At 43.3% G+C, this 15,480-nt stretch overlaps 1 protein-coding gene across 5 annotated transcripts in view; it reads right to left on the minus strand.

Annotated features, from left to right (window-relative positions):
* tanc1b (tetratricopeptide repeat, ankyrin repeat and coiled-coil containing 1b) overlaps window positions 1–15,480 on the minus strand; it is a 194,654-nt gene that overhangs the window by 80,839 nt on the left and 98,335 nt on the right. For all 5 annotated transcript variants that reach the window (XR_006657757.1, XM_045210453.1, XM_045210455.1 and 2 more), the window contains exon 5: window positions 1,357–1,496. Coding sequence is in view for 4 of the 5 variants with exons in the window: in XM_045210453.1 (XP_045066388.1) it covers window positions 1,357–1,496 (140 nt within the window). In the remaining variant the exon portion in view is untranslated. The remainder of the gene's footprint in view (window positions 1–1,356; window positions 1,497–15,480) is intronic.

Raw genomic sequence — 15,480 nt, forward strand, 5'->3', positions numbered from 1 at the left:
CATCCAAATAAAAATCAATTTAAATGACAGGTTGTAATACAACAAAATAGGAAAAACGCCAAGGGGGATGAATACTTTTGCAAGGCACTGTACCTCCTCCCAGGCGAGATCCCCAGTCTACGTCCCAAATGGCAACCTATTCCCTTTTTAGTGCACTACTTTTGGGCTATGGGCCCTGGTCAAAGGTAGTGAACTATATAGGGAATAGGGTGCCATTTGGGACAAAGTCCCGCAGCCTGCCAACAGTTCCTCACCAAAGGACTAACTCTTCCTCATCGTTTCCCATCTACATCACAACGTAGCACTCTGGAGAACAACGCTAGTTAAATTCTGATCATAGCCATATTCATAAGGGCACACAACAGAAAAAACTTGCAACGGGGAAAAAAAAATGAGCGTCTCTTATTGGACAAGTCCGGGTATTCCTCCCTGTTTCAGTCTGTTTTCTTCCGTTTGTTGCCTAATGAATACGACCCATGTAATGTGGAGAAAAGGCAACCTACACCACCCAACATACCACGCTGATAACATAATAGCTTAATGGCATTTACTCTAGGGCAGAATTAAACAGATGATGCGTTTAAACTCAGATAGTAAAACAGCTGTGTAGAAGTCAATGGGAGAGAGAATAGTTAACAGACGATCAATGCCTCCAAGTGTTTCTCTCTGAAGCACAGAGAAGAACATCCTTCAAGGCTGCTGCTGGACAAAAAACATCCCAAACCCATTGTTGCCCTAATTTCTTGGGTTTCTCACCTTCACATCTCGACGAATGAAGATGGTTCATGGAATATAAGCTTAAAGTGACTTAAATGACTGATTCTGGCCCAAAATGTGCTAAAGAAGCATCATGCGTGTAGATGGAAATCAAAGGAGTGCTCTGCTCTTACGCTGAGCCTCAGACTAATTAGCAGAGCCAAACAAACTGAGCCGAAGACTTGACATAACTCTATTTCTGGACGTAAGCTCATACACTCGTGTTACATACTCAAGCGCCCCTGCAAGAGCCACTCAAGTTTCCCTAAGACCATCACACTGGATACCTCAGGCTCATACCAAAACACTATAGTAGTTTACTTTACCAAACATTCACTTTGTGCACACAAAACATATCTGAGAACATGTTGAGTTCAGAGTTACCCTTATTTGCTGCAATTAGAATCATTCCCGCCGTAGTAGTGTGACTTTAATCCAAGTCCAAAGAACCAGGGCAAAGACAAGCGCAAGCTGCACCAAAAAAGCATCCTTTCTTCTTTCCCTTCTTTTCACACACTCTCCCCTCCCCTCCCTCCTTCTATCTCTCTATCTCTGGTGTTGTGCGGCCGCTGAAGCAGCTGCCGGGAGGATATGAAATACCTTCTTTTCATTCTTGTCTTCCATAGGTATGCGAGCCGTGCCCGGGATCCCTTCTCCCAGTAAGAAGCCCAGCCTTGTCATCAGCTCCTGAGTGGCAGGGGAGGAGGAGGAGCTTGGCTCTTTTTCAGCTTGCAGCTCCGCTGTGTGAGAGATGAGAAATGAATCATGTTAATATTCAAATGCAGGCCAACCCAGGGCGAGTGACTGGCTGAGCCCCTGCTGCTGCCGTGCTCTACGCATGCACATACAACCACACCCACACACACCCACAGAGACACACTCACACACACACACACACACACACACACAGACACAGCTGCTGGGGTCACGCAGGCAGGCAGAGATGCACACACACACTGACACAGAGGTGGATACAGCCAGCGGAGTACAGCTCAGTGCACTACAGAGGCAGTACTCTGCGAGGTCTGCAGGCTGCGCAGGTTCAGCCTGCCTCATTAGGAATGCTGTGACTGTGCCTGTCTCTCTGCAACACGTCCAGGGTGCCATTCTGCTTGGTGCTGCTGCTCATTGTTTACAGCCCTCACTCACATAGCCTCCGAATATCAATGAAGAACCAAATAGAAAAGGCTTCCGCTTCTAAGTTCTGTAGTTGTCTCAACCCCTTGCTACTGCTTGTGTTGGGTGGATAACATTTTATATTTCTGGGGCCAAATTTCAAATTGACAAGCGTTGGATGCTACTGTCCTATATCCTCTTACATGTACAGATATAGGATCTTAATTCGACCAGTTTCTCACAGCAGGAAAATAATCCTGCAGCAACAGGAAATGTGAGTTATTGTGTGGATTATAATTAATTGACATTTTTATAGGGGTTGATACATTTTCAGTTAGGGCAAATCAAGTCTGACATTTGAAAGTGAAAATTACAAACTTTAGAAACCTTTTTAAACCTTGAATAATTTTGCATTTCCTGCTGTGCTGGTTGATCAAATTAAGATCCTACACCTGTAGCCTACCATGTGTACTTGTGATGTTTCAAATAATGCACATATTGCTTTTCATTGTCAATAAAACATGAGCTGAAAAAGCACTGACTTACAAGTACACTGCAAACTGATACATCCTTCGGGATCTATAAAATCTGTTTAAACTTTGGCCTGATTCCGTTTAGTTTTACCCCAAATTGCACTCCCTTTTGTTTTTCCAGGTTTCATTTTTTCTCCATTTTTTTCAGGTTTTTTGCTCTCAAAATCACACTTTTTTAATAGAAAAACAACCAAACTGGACGTTCTAAGTCAACAACAACGCTTAAACCACATCAGGAAACCACATTAACACGCATGCACACACAAACACACACACAGACAGACGGGCATTCCTGTGCCGTTTCAGAATGTTGCAGGAAAATATGAATCACTGATGCATTTTGTTAATGTCTTATGATTAACTTGTGCAAATTAATGCCTTTTCTAATAAGTTCAATACATTAAGTTGATTTCCTACAAAGTTCAATAACTTTTTTAATATAGGTGAATTCCGCTTTAATGTCTAGATTACCTGAATCTGTCTGCGTTCTCCGCAATGCAGATTTTATATGGCCCTATGTCACGACTTCCTCCGAAGCTGCCTCCCCTCCTTGTTCGGGCAGGCTTCGGCGTTCGTCGTCACCGGCCTTCTAGCCACTGCCGCTCCATATCTCATCATTCCATTTGTCTTGTCTTGTCAATTACACACACCTGGTTCATATTCCCCTCATTAGTATGTGTTTAAGTGTTCCCTCTGCCCCCTTGTCCTTGTGGGTGATTGTTCGTTGTGAGGATTAGTAGCTCGGTTGAGCTCAGTATTTTGTATTGCTGGGGTATTTTCCCCATGTGCATGTTTGTTCCAGTGCGCCTGTTTTGCGCACTGGACTGGTTACGCTGGATTACGGAATAAACTCTGTATACTGTGATTTACCCTCCTGCGCCTGACTCCTTCAAATCACGCATCACACCCTACTTCCTCAACTGGGGGATGCTGCTGGTATTCTGTATGTACATTACCCCAGCATCAAAATGTAAATGAGGAGCCAGGGGAATATGGCTCCATATATGAGGGGCTATCCCCCTAAGGGCAGTGTGAGGCCTAGACTACAGTAAGTTATTATCCTGCATTCTGTCAGCACCTCTCCTCCCCCCTCTCTCTCTTCCAAAGTTATTAATAATGCTGGCAGTCCATCTGATTAAATACAAACCCATCCAGCCACATAACGTACTGCCAAGATGTAATGAAGTCAAAACTAATGCCACCATACACAAATACATGAACGAACACACAAAGGCACACAAACACACACACAATATTATTTACTACTGTGGTGGCAGCAGAAGCAATTACAGTCTAACCATTTTATTAATATATGAAATTTGGTAACGGATGCAATCTATGCTGATTTGATTTAATGCTAAACTCAAAACCAGAGGCAACTTCTGACCCCCAGCAGAAACCACTCTGTCACCATGAACATGCTTATTTCTCTAATTCCAAGACATTCCCTTGCAAAGGTTGTAATACCATCATACTGTGGGCAGAAATGCTACACCATATTGGTTGAGAGGGAGGATGTTCTAATCATAGAAATAGAATGATCATTCTAGTTCTATGGTTCCAACCTGGTTGAGAAATAAATGTGGTGAAATGGAGAGAGGGAGAGGGGGACAGAGTCAAGAGAGGGGGAGGGAAGGAGAGAAATTATGGAATATCTCATTACTCATTATTAACCAAGGAGACCCCCTCCACCAACGCACTCACGCTCCCTCTCTCCTCCTCCTCCACCCCCTCTCCCCTCTTTTGCCCTCACTTTATATAATTTTCATTTCACTCCTTTCACACAAACACTGCTTGGCTGACTTCTCTCTTCTCCAAAGTCTGCAATATATTTGCATACTAAGGAGTGAACCTGTAGCACATGGGGATGTGTGAAACTTACTCCTCAGCCTGAAGTGTCCCTACTTACGCCAGCGAACAGTTAGCTTTTCACGTGGCGCTGACTGGTAAGACGCTTCAGGAGGGCGGTCACGTATGCTAGCAAGGCAGAGGTCCCGAGTACACGCCAGGTATGTGCCGAATCGGGAGGAAGTGGTACTCACTAAGCAAGCAGCGTGACGTCCTTTACACACCATCCCCACACCCCTTTAGTAGGCTAGCCTACACTTTGGTCATGTTACTGCCGGGCAAGGAGAGATGTAAGTGTAAGGATATGTTCCAAATGGTACTCTATTCCCTATATAGTGCACTACTTTTGACCAGGGCCCATATGACTGGTTCCTGGTTCATACTATACTGTAATGAAGCTCTGTTCTGTTCAGTGTGCAGCAGTACCAGCCAGACAGCTACAGAGCACTAGCCAGCCAGGAGACATCTGTTACATCTGCAATGTCTGCACAGGCTGTTAACAGGTGCCCTTTCATTGCCCCAGCAGCCTACATTAAACATTTAATGCAGTGCACAATGTTCTGTTATAAATAATGGGCCTGTGAATCACTGACTCTCATTTGTTTTCCTATGAATACTTCTGTCTATAAGCCGCTGCATTGACATTAATATAATTCACCCCAACTCAACAGCTGGAATGTTTTTATATTATGATTTGAATGTAACATTTGCAGGGTTTTTTCTGCATAGAAAAGTATTGGGCAGGCCACCTAAGTGTTTTTTCAGGCCGCCTATGTCCAAACAGTAAAACAAATATATATATATATAAAAAAGGTGTCTCCGCCAATTGGCAAAATGTGTAGAATTGCAGGAAATTTGTTTTAAACAGCTACATTTTGTCACTGCGGCCAACAGAAGGGCCTCTAAAACATTGGCTACGCCCATTGCCACGCCCCCCCGCCACACCCACCACCTAAGCCCCATTTTGATCCAGAAAAAAAAAGGATTTTCAAACTGTTTGCAGATAGGAATGGGTAAGAGCAGGGCATAAAATTAACTTTTTGGTTCACCAGCCACTGTGGCAGGTAGATTAAAAAATATACCAGCCACCCAGATTTTTTACCAGCCAAATTAAAAACATTTGCCAACAAAACACAAACAAACGGATGAGCATGCTTTGTAATGTTTCTAAAACAAATGTATTACTAGTAAGAAGTAACTAATGTGTACAGTGGGGAGAAAAAGTATTTAGTCAGCCACCAATTGTGGAAGTTCTCCCACTTAAAAAATTGATGAGAGAGGCCTGTAATTTTCATCATAGGTACACGTCAACTACGACAGACAAAATGAGAAAGAAAATCCAGAAAATCACATTGTAGGATTTTTTATGAATTTATTTGCAAATTATGGTGGAAAATAAGTATTTGGTCAATAACAAAAGTTTCTCAATACTTTGTTATATACCCTTTGTTGGCAATGACACAGGTCAAACGTTTTCTGTAAGTCTTCACAAGGTTTTCACACACTGTTGCTGGTATTTTGGCCCATTCCTCCATGCAGATCTCCTCTAGAGCAGTGATGTTTTGGGGCTGTCGCTGGGCAACACGGACTTTCAACTCCCTCCAAAGATTCTCTATGGGGTTGAGATCTGGAGACTGGCTAGGCCACTCCAGGACCTTGAAATGCTTCATACGAAGCCACTCCTTCGTTGCCCGGGCGGTGTGTTTGGGATCATTGTCATGCTGAAAGACCCAGCCACGTTTCATCTTCAATGCCCTTGCTGATGGAAGGAGGTTTTCACTCAAAATCTCACGATACATGGCCCCATTCATTCTTTCCTTTACACGGATCAGTCGTCCTGGTCCCTTTGCAGAAAAACAGCCCCAAAGCATGATGTTTCCACCCCCATGCTTCACAGTAGGTATGGTGTTCTTTGGATGCAACTCAGCATTCTTTGTCCTCCAAACACGACGAGTTGAGTTTTTACCAAAAAGTTCTAATTTGGTTTCATCTGACCATATGACATTCTCCCAATCAGCTTCTGGATCATCCAAATGCACTCTAGCAAACTTCAGACGGGCCTGGACATGTACTGGCTTAAGCAGGGGGACATGTCTGGCACTGCAGGATTTGAGTCCCTGGCGGCGTAGTGTGTTACTGATGGTAGGCTTTGTTACTTTGGTCCCAGCTCTCTGCAGGTCATTCACTAGGTCCCCCCGTGTGGTTCTGGGATTTTTGCTCACCGTTCTTGTGATCATTTTGACCCCACGGGTGAGATCTTGCGTGGAGCCCCAGATAGAGGGAGATTATCAGTGGTCTTGTATGTCTTCCATTTCCTAATAATTGCTCCCACAGTTGATTTCTTCAAACCAAGCTGCTTACCTATTGCAGATTCAGTCTTCCCAGCCTGGTGCAGGTCTACAATTTTGTTTCTGGTGTCCTTTGACAGCTCTTTGGTCTTGGCCATAGTGGAGTTTGGAGTGTGACTGTTTGAGGTTGTGGACAGGTGTCTTTTATACTGATAACAAGTTCAAACAGGTGCCATTAATACAGGTAACGAGTGGAGGACAGAGGAGCCTCTTAAAGAAGAAGTTACAGGTCTGTGAGAGCCAGAAATCTTGCTTGTTTGTAGGTGACCAAATACTTATTTTCCACCATAATCTGCAAATAAATTCATAAAAAATCCTACAATGTGATTTTCTGGATTTCTTTTTCTCAATTTGTCTGTCATAGTTGACGTGTACCTATGATGAAAATTACAGGCCTCTCTCATCTTTTTAAGTGGGAGAACTTGCACAATTGGTGGCTGACTAAATACTTTTTTCCCCCACTGTATATTGTTATATATTGTTTAATAAAACATTTTGTGACCTGAGCCTTTTTGTGACCTGAGTTTTCACCTGCCCCTTTAAGGGCGGGAGGTTACCGTGGTAGTGCGACTCAGGTCATGTTTGTGCCTGTGAGATTGAGTCTGACTAGTAAAAGCGTTGTCTTCTCTTCCCTAGCAGTTGAAAGTCAAACTGAAAAACAACCTAGCTTGTGAACAAAACAATGTAAATAGCCAAGAAACACAAGGACAAAGTCTCACTTCAGTAGACTTTAATTTTAAGTAAATTAGACCAGCTTTTATGACCGTGTGCAGCGCTTCTAAAAATGAATCTTTCACTCAGCTCTTCACATGCGCACAGCCCCCAGCCAGGCAGTGTTGCAGCGTGAGCTGGAATAGGCTATATAGGATTCGTAGTTCTTTGACTTTGTGAGATTCATTTACCAGCTATGAAACAAAACGACGGAAATACTTTGAAAACAGCTACTGCAGCATTTATTTTACTATAAATGTGATCATCCTTGACTATTTGTATTCACAAATGCGAGTGAAATGCGAGCATTGTGGAGCCGTGACCACCCGCCAACATCGCTGGTGAAATATACATTTTACCCGCCAATGCCAAAATCTACCCGCATTTGGCAGGTGGCGGGCGTTAATTTTAGGCCCTGGTAAAGAGTGACATTGATTTCAGAGTTGAAAACTAACTGATGAAACCTGATTGGAATACAATAAACACATATTATTAAAGGACAAAAATGATCTATTGACTCAAATCGGAGTAAATTGCTGGTGCTACTGCAACCTCTAGCATTTTTTCAGTATAATGGCAGTACAAAGCATGTCACATTCTTTACCACATTATTTACCAGTTACTGTCACTTACTGCAGCGAGGAGCACCACTGTTTCCAGGTAGCCCTCCCAGACCTGACCAAGGACCGTATTCACATTGTCTCAAAGTAATATACACTGAGTGTACAAAACATTAGGAACATCTGCTCTTTCCATGACCAGGTGAATAAAGGTGAAAGCTATGATCCCTTATTGATGTCACATGTTAAATCCACCTCAATCAGTGTAGATGAAGGGGAGGAGAGACAGGTTAAAGAAGGATTTTTAAGCCTTGAGACAATTGAGACATGGATTGTGTATGTGTGCCATTCAGAAGGTGAATGGGCAAGACAAAATATTTAAATGCCTTTTAACGCGGAATGTTAGTAGGTGCACCGGTTTGAATATGTCAAGAACTGCAACGCTGCTGGTCCACCACCCAGCCAACTTGACACAACTGTGGAAAGCATTGGAGTCAGCATCCTTGTGGAACGCTTTCGACACCTTGTAGTCCATGCCCCAATGAATTTAGGCTGTTCTGAGGGCAGAGGGGGTGGAGGGGATGCAACTCAATATTAGGAAGGTGATCTTAATGTTTTGTACACTCAGTGTATATAATATATGCCATTTAGCAGACGCTTTTATCCCAAGCAACTTACAGTCATGCGTGCATCCATTTTTCATATGGGTGGCCCCAGTGGGGAATCGAACCCACAATCCTTGGTGTTGCGTGTGCCACGCTCTACCAACTGAGCCACACAGGACTGATCTAGGATTAGATCAACCTTCTTATTTATTATAATTTCAAAGAAAAAACGGATCCTAGATTAGGACTCTGAGATGCATAGTGAATACGGGCCCTGGCTGGATCCCACATCAGAACCAGGCTCAGCAGCAATCAGGCCAAATGGAGGGTTTGGGCTGGGGCGATGCTGCGAGCTGCATCCATCAAGGAGCCATTTATTAATGGGCCGTGACAGGCCGCTCCATCAGTGGCTCCTTTAAAGCTCTAAAGACCCACTTGCTTCTGAGGAGCAATCACTACCTCTGTCCTGTCTGTGGCTGAGACCTAAAGGTCACTCTATTCCCTATATAGTGTACTGGGCTCTGGTCAAAAGTAGTGCACTATAAGGGAATAGGGTGCTATTTAGGACGCAGCCTGTGATGGAGCTGGAGCTGGGGTCTGGACCAGTCGACAGTCAACAGCAGCAGGGCTAGAGGCTGATGGGGATCGCAGCACAGATGCAATGTAAATCATCATTACACACTGTCTGTCTGGGGAGTCTTTGGGCAGAGCATTTTATCTCCAGGCAGATCCTCTCTCAAACGTTCCATCCTTCCTGTATACTCTGGTGCACTACCTACCGGTCCCTTTTCATTGGTGATGTCCTAGCTAGCTCCACCCCCGGCATTCACTGCATTCACGGCAATGGCAAATTTGATAGCCTCTGAAGTCTTATCTGGGCTTAATTGCCTTCAATGTGACATAGGCTGCTTTCTGTGTAATCGCTAATGCGTGTTGTTGACGGTGGGCCTGTCCATCCAGGGAGAGGGGAGATAAACATGCTACCTGTAAAGCAGGCCAGTTTGTAGAATATATACGAACATTTGACACTGATGGGAGTGTCCTTCTAGCCAGTCTATGTCCAAGCTATACTAGAAGCCATATTAATGTGTCTCTTTCAATGGACCTCTGAGACTAACGTGACAGGGGCTTTTATTAGATGACCCCTGTTCCCGGGAAGATGGAGGAGCGACCTGCGGCCCTTACGAAAATGGACATGAATCATGGTTATGGCGCCATTGGAAAGATCATTTAGTAAGAAGCATATCAAACAAACATGTAGGCTGTGCTACTCACTGAATCAAGGACCCATAGGGTTCTGGTCAAAAGTAGTGCACTTATATAGGGCTCTGATCAAAAGTAGTGCACTATATAGGGAATAGGGTGCCATTTGGGACACACACTGGGCCACTCACAGAATAGCCTGATGTTTTGTTTAACATACAGGTCCAGAAACAAGACAGGGTGGTGACATCATCCCTAGTATGGACTCACCCAAAGGGCAAAATGCATTTTGAATCAAACAGCAAGATATCTCATGCCACACAAAAAAAGCTTTGATGATGAACTGCACGTTTTGTCCGTTTCATCAGCTTTCGTGTTTTTAATAGCATGAAAGCAGTGATTTTGAGTGTTATCAACAACGGAGAGATCTGTCCTTCCTTTGAATGGTCTGGCTCTGTCCCCTGAGAACCAGAGGTATGGAGAGAGAGAGGGAGAGAGAGAGAGATGGAGTGAGAGAGAAAGAAAGATGGAGACAGAGAAAGAGAGATGGAAAGAGAGAGATGTACAGGGATGTAGAGAGAGAGGGAGAGAGAGAGGGAGAGAGAATAGGAGAGACAGAGAGTGAGAGAGAGAGAATGAACAATTTTAGGAGAGAGAGAGAGAGAGAGAGAGAGAGAGAGAGAGAGAGAGAGAGAGAGAGAGAGAGAGAGAGAGAGAATGTTAACATACGTTTCCCATGCCAATAAAGCCCTTAAATTGAATTGAAATTGAGAGAGAGAGAGAGAGAGATGGGCGCTAGCTAGCAGTGCTCTCAGGCAGAACCTGCCTTGACAGTGTTAATGTTGCCAGGCTCTTTTACCTGAGGCTGTGCAGTTTAGTCATCACAGAGCTGGCACAGCAAGGGGTATGCTTCCCAAATGGCACCCTATTTCCTATATAGTGTACTGTACTAGCTCTGGCCAAAAGTAGTGCACTATAGGCAATATATTGCCATTTGAGACGCAACCTGGCTCCGAGGTGAGAAGTCCACTCACCAGTCACCTCCACAACTCCTAGCTCTTATTAGGATCCTGTAAAGAGGGCTTCTCTGTGCTCTCCTGTCTCCATGTCTCTGTAGGTTTGTGGAAGCTCGGCCGTGGGCAGGCCTCTGGGCATGGAATGACGGCTCAGTCACTTTAGCGACACACTGACACACACTGAAGACACGGGGACACACACCTCAGTTCTGGCATAGAAGAGTCACACTCTTAGATAGGCTCCTTATACTGTAACCCTGAAGTAGTTACTTAACCAGTGTAACACTTCCCATTAAAAATAACATTAGATTGATATGAAATAGCCTACAGTGTGACCCACCAGAAGTGAAATGGCAAAGTTGCTGATGGAAATGGCAACCTGTTATCATTTACAAGCCAGTCGGAGACTAACTGGGACAACTGATGTGCTGTGTACTGCTGTGTGTGCTTTGTGAAATTGGGGTCACCGCGCTGAGCCGCAACACTTTAGGCAGTAATGATGCAGCTGCATGGCTATCCTGACAGCTGTGGCATTTATTAGCCAGTCAAATACCTGTAATGAAAACAAATCTGCACATTAAGTATGTATGAGATACAGCAGCCTTATATCATTCCTATGACAACAAATCAAAGCTAATCATTGGGACTGTGGGGCAGCAGAGGCAGTGGAACACTCCTCCTCATTATGAAGCCAGAGATGGAACAGTGCTTTGTTTTAACAGCAGAGGAGTCGAGAACAAAGGTGAACGTTGTTGATTTGTTTTTTCACTATTCCATTATGTCAATAAATGTGCCTACTTAAATGTAATTGCTATTATAAAGCATGTGCCTGTTGAACCTTGTCAGGGTGTGTCGTGTAAAAAAATGTAACATCTGGACTGATGAAATTCTATATAAATCCAAAGATCAATATAAATATAAACGCAACATGCAACAATTTCAAAGATTTTACTGAGTTACAGTTCATAGAAGGAAATCAGTCAATTGAAATAAATTCATTAGGCCCTAATCTATGGATTTCACATGACTGGGCAGGGGCGCAGCCATGGGTGGGCCTGGGAGGGCATAGGCCCACCCACCTGGGAGCCAGGTCCACCCACTGGGGAGCCAGGTCCCAGCTAATCAGAATGAGTTTATCCCTACAAAAGTGCTTTATTACAGACAGAAATACTCCTCAACATCCCCCTCCCCCTCCTCAGGTGAAGAAGCTGGATGTGGAGGTCCTGGGCTGGCGTGGTTACATGTGGTCTGCGGTTGTGAGGCCGGTTGGATGTACTGCCAAATTCTCTAAAATGATGTTGGAGGCGGCTTATGGTCGAGAAATGAACATTACATTCTCTGGCAACAGCTCTGTTGGACATTCCTGCAGCCAGCATACCAACTGCACACTCCCTCAAACTTTGAGACATCTGTGGCATTGTGTTGTGTGACAAAACTGCACATTTTAGAGTGGCCTTTTATTGTCCCCAGCACAAGGTGCACCTGTGTAATTAATCAGCTTCTTGATATGCTACACCTGTCGGGTGGATGGATTATCTTGGCAAAGTAGAAATGCTCACTAACAGGGATGTAAACAAATTTGTGCACAACATTTGAGAGAAATAAGATTTTTGTGCATTTCAAATATTTCTGGGATCTTTTATTTCAGCTCATGAAAAATGGGACCAACACTTTACATGTTGCGTTTATATTTCTGTTCAGTATAAGTATAGGAGTGAAGCTCAAGAGAAAAGAACACCCAGGTACTTGTTTTTTGAACGCTTGGTATGTCTGCATTGTCTGACTAAACATTTTCCCAGGGTTTTTGTGTCTCCAAGAGATGGATGCAATGTGCTTTTCTAAGCACTTGTCTAAAGCAAGCTTTCAGAGTTCATAACTGGAGATTTCTTATCAAATCCTCCCCTCAGTGTCTCGGAATGCCAGGTTGTATTCTAAATTGCACCCTACATTACCTAATACCTATATAGGCCCTGTACAAAGTAGTGCATTTGGTAGGGAATAGGGTGCCATTTTGGACGCCTTTTGGTCTTGATCCCATTGGTAACTCCATTAGTGGCCCTTTGCACTCATCGCTGAAACCAATTCTCTCCCCTGGCTACACAGGGGTGGGAGGCTGTTGTCTAAAGACAAAAAAAACTGATATTGGCTTTAATGTTTTCTACTTCTATATGCGAGGAATGCTCATACTTTCATCCTATGGGTTTGAGAGGCCTTCAGTTGGACAAATGAAGCTCTAATGGAGCACACACACACACACACACTTTGTGTGTTGTCATGTAAAAGGGCTTTGGCACAGAGTGACCCATCACACAAACTCCACGAATAGCCACGAGACGGAAATAAAGAACCATAAAACAGGTGGTAAATAGACTGCAATATTGAATTACGTATAGTCCTGCTACCTGTTAAAATCGTATCAAGCCTAATACATGACTGTCATGCACTGTAGGACCTAGGGCTATCGACAGTATACCAATATGTCTGTCTAACCATGTCTTGTGAAGTATGTCCTGTGATATAGCCTAAGTCAGCTAGTAAGGAAAGTTAGCCTACAAGGCTGGAAGCTCCTGGTATTTTCTTGCATTGTAAAGTGTTCTAGCCTGTATGGACATGCCGTGTCGCATTATTCAAGTGTGTTTACTTCTGTGCATCATGAGTGGGGAGCTAACATGATGCAGCCCAAACTCCCAGTGCAGGCTGAGTGGAGCAGGCACGGTGCTTTCCCGCTATAGGGGGACATTGGCTGCGCTGATAGATAGACTTGATCCGTGAGACACATTTGACAGAAGTACAGAAAGTAACACAAATTCTAATACCAAATCGTTTTTCATGTTCTAGTATTGAAAAAGTACAGAAGTTTCGGTATACCATGCAACACTACCCTAGGGTGGCAACAAATACATTCTAATGGGGCTTTCTCTCTTCTGATTGCTTTATACTGTTCAATCAAACTTCAACCAAAAATATGTTTAATCATTTTCATCAATATCTGCATTTCCTTCACTCATTTATAATAATTTCTGTAAAATATCTGTAAAACATTTGTTTTGTCTTTGTATGCCTTTGTTTTGTGAAAAAGTCACTTTTCCTTCTGAATAATTATCCTCCTCTATTACCAGCTTGTCATCCAACCATTTCATGCAGATGAATTACCTGATGCATGAAAAAAGTCACGACCAGGCTGATGGAAACAGGACATGCCGGTACAATTTTATAAATACTGACAGACAGTTTGTTCTTTCGACATGGTGGGATATTTTTGTGTCTGTAAAATGAACTAGGCGAGAAATGGCGGTGGAAACACCTTTATGTGCAAATATTGATATGATAACTATCATATCTAAGTCAACTTGGAGTCACGCAATGATATGTTGTGCAGTCCTCCCACTACGACTCGGGAAACCATGCAGTTTATTAGGCTACAGATGAAATAAGTTATGTTGAACTTCACAGGCTGGTGAAAGTGCACGTGATGAGCTTGATTGATACTCCTTTCCAATAAATATCTTATTCTGGTGACATGACGATCGATGCTTGGCTGATTTTAAAATATTTGCATGAAAATCGGTTGCAAATGGGATGGAAACCTAGCATATGACCATGTATTTCCAATGGCAGTTCTTACTTTGGGTTGAATTCTAAGGTGCTTTTGGCATCCGCACTGCCTCACAGGCAAGATTCATGGCACAAAAGTACATGTGTGCACCAGAAGCAGAGACGGAAGAGGAAACAAGACACCCCACTCACTGTATTTGTGTTTATTACCATTTTTGGGGTTCAATGAAAGTCTAAGTAGACCAGACCCAACTGCTACTGCACATTAATTTGTGCATGAGACAGAAGTAATGCAGTGCGACTCGAGTTTCACCATTTTCGGTCAGTCTCAGCGGAGGTAGTGAGGGATAGCAGAGGGACGTGAGAGACTAACCCTTCGCTGAGACTGACCATCAGATGCATCAGTCCAGTAAAATAAAAAAAGCAAATTATGTCAATTCATGCTCACTCAGCTGTGCCTCACAAGTACTACAACAACGGATCTATTACCGGTGTAATCATACCTCAAGTATTGAAATATAATTTTAAAATGGTCTGTGAAGAACAACATTGGCAAGGGAATTCAAGCATAGCCAATATGCAGTGATAATGTATTGGGCATATAGCCTACTGCACAAACCTCATTGCTACAGAACTGTTTTTAATAGGTTAATGTTGCAAAGGCTTACGTTTTTTAAGTCATGTAAAAAAAAAAAAATCTGAGTGGTAGATCTTGACTTGCATTTTGACTCAGAAAGTGATCTTGACTAAGAAAAGGTTGATGACCACTGGCCTAAGTGAGGTATTTTTGAGAAGTGTTGTATGTATGCCAGGAATGCCTGTATTGTTGCCAAATAAATGTCCCTATGGGACAATAAATGATTCATTCATACAGCATTTGAACTAAACAAAGGCTAAATGACTTAATAGATATGAAAGTTGTTGTGATGTCTCTCTTCTCTGATCTGCTACTCAGTTTAGGCCTCTGATGATGAGTCATTTCAGACTAAGAATGGGAGATCAGAGTCCGTATGTGTCAAGCGTCTCAGAGTAGGAATGCTGATCTAGGATCAGGTCCCCCTTGTCTATGTGATCTTATTCATTGTGATCTGAAAGGCAAAACTGATCCTAAATCAGCACTTCCCTGGGTAGCTTGACACATAGGAACTCTGGTCAAGTGTCAGACTTAGCCATATAAACCACCACATTTTTCTATGCTACCATATTGGCAGGCAGAGATACCATTACTG

Source organism: Coregonus clupeaformis, chromosome 4 (genome assembly GCF_020615455.1).
Source record: "Coregonus clupeaformis isolate EN_2021a chromosome 4, ASM2061545v1, whole genome shotgun sequence".
In the NCBI taxonomy this organism is placed as follows: Eukaryota; Metazoa; Chordata; class Actinopteri; order Salmoniformes; family Salmonidae; genus Coregonus; species Coregonus clupeaformis.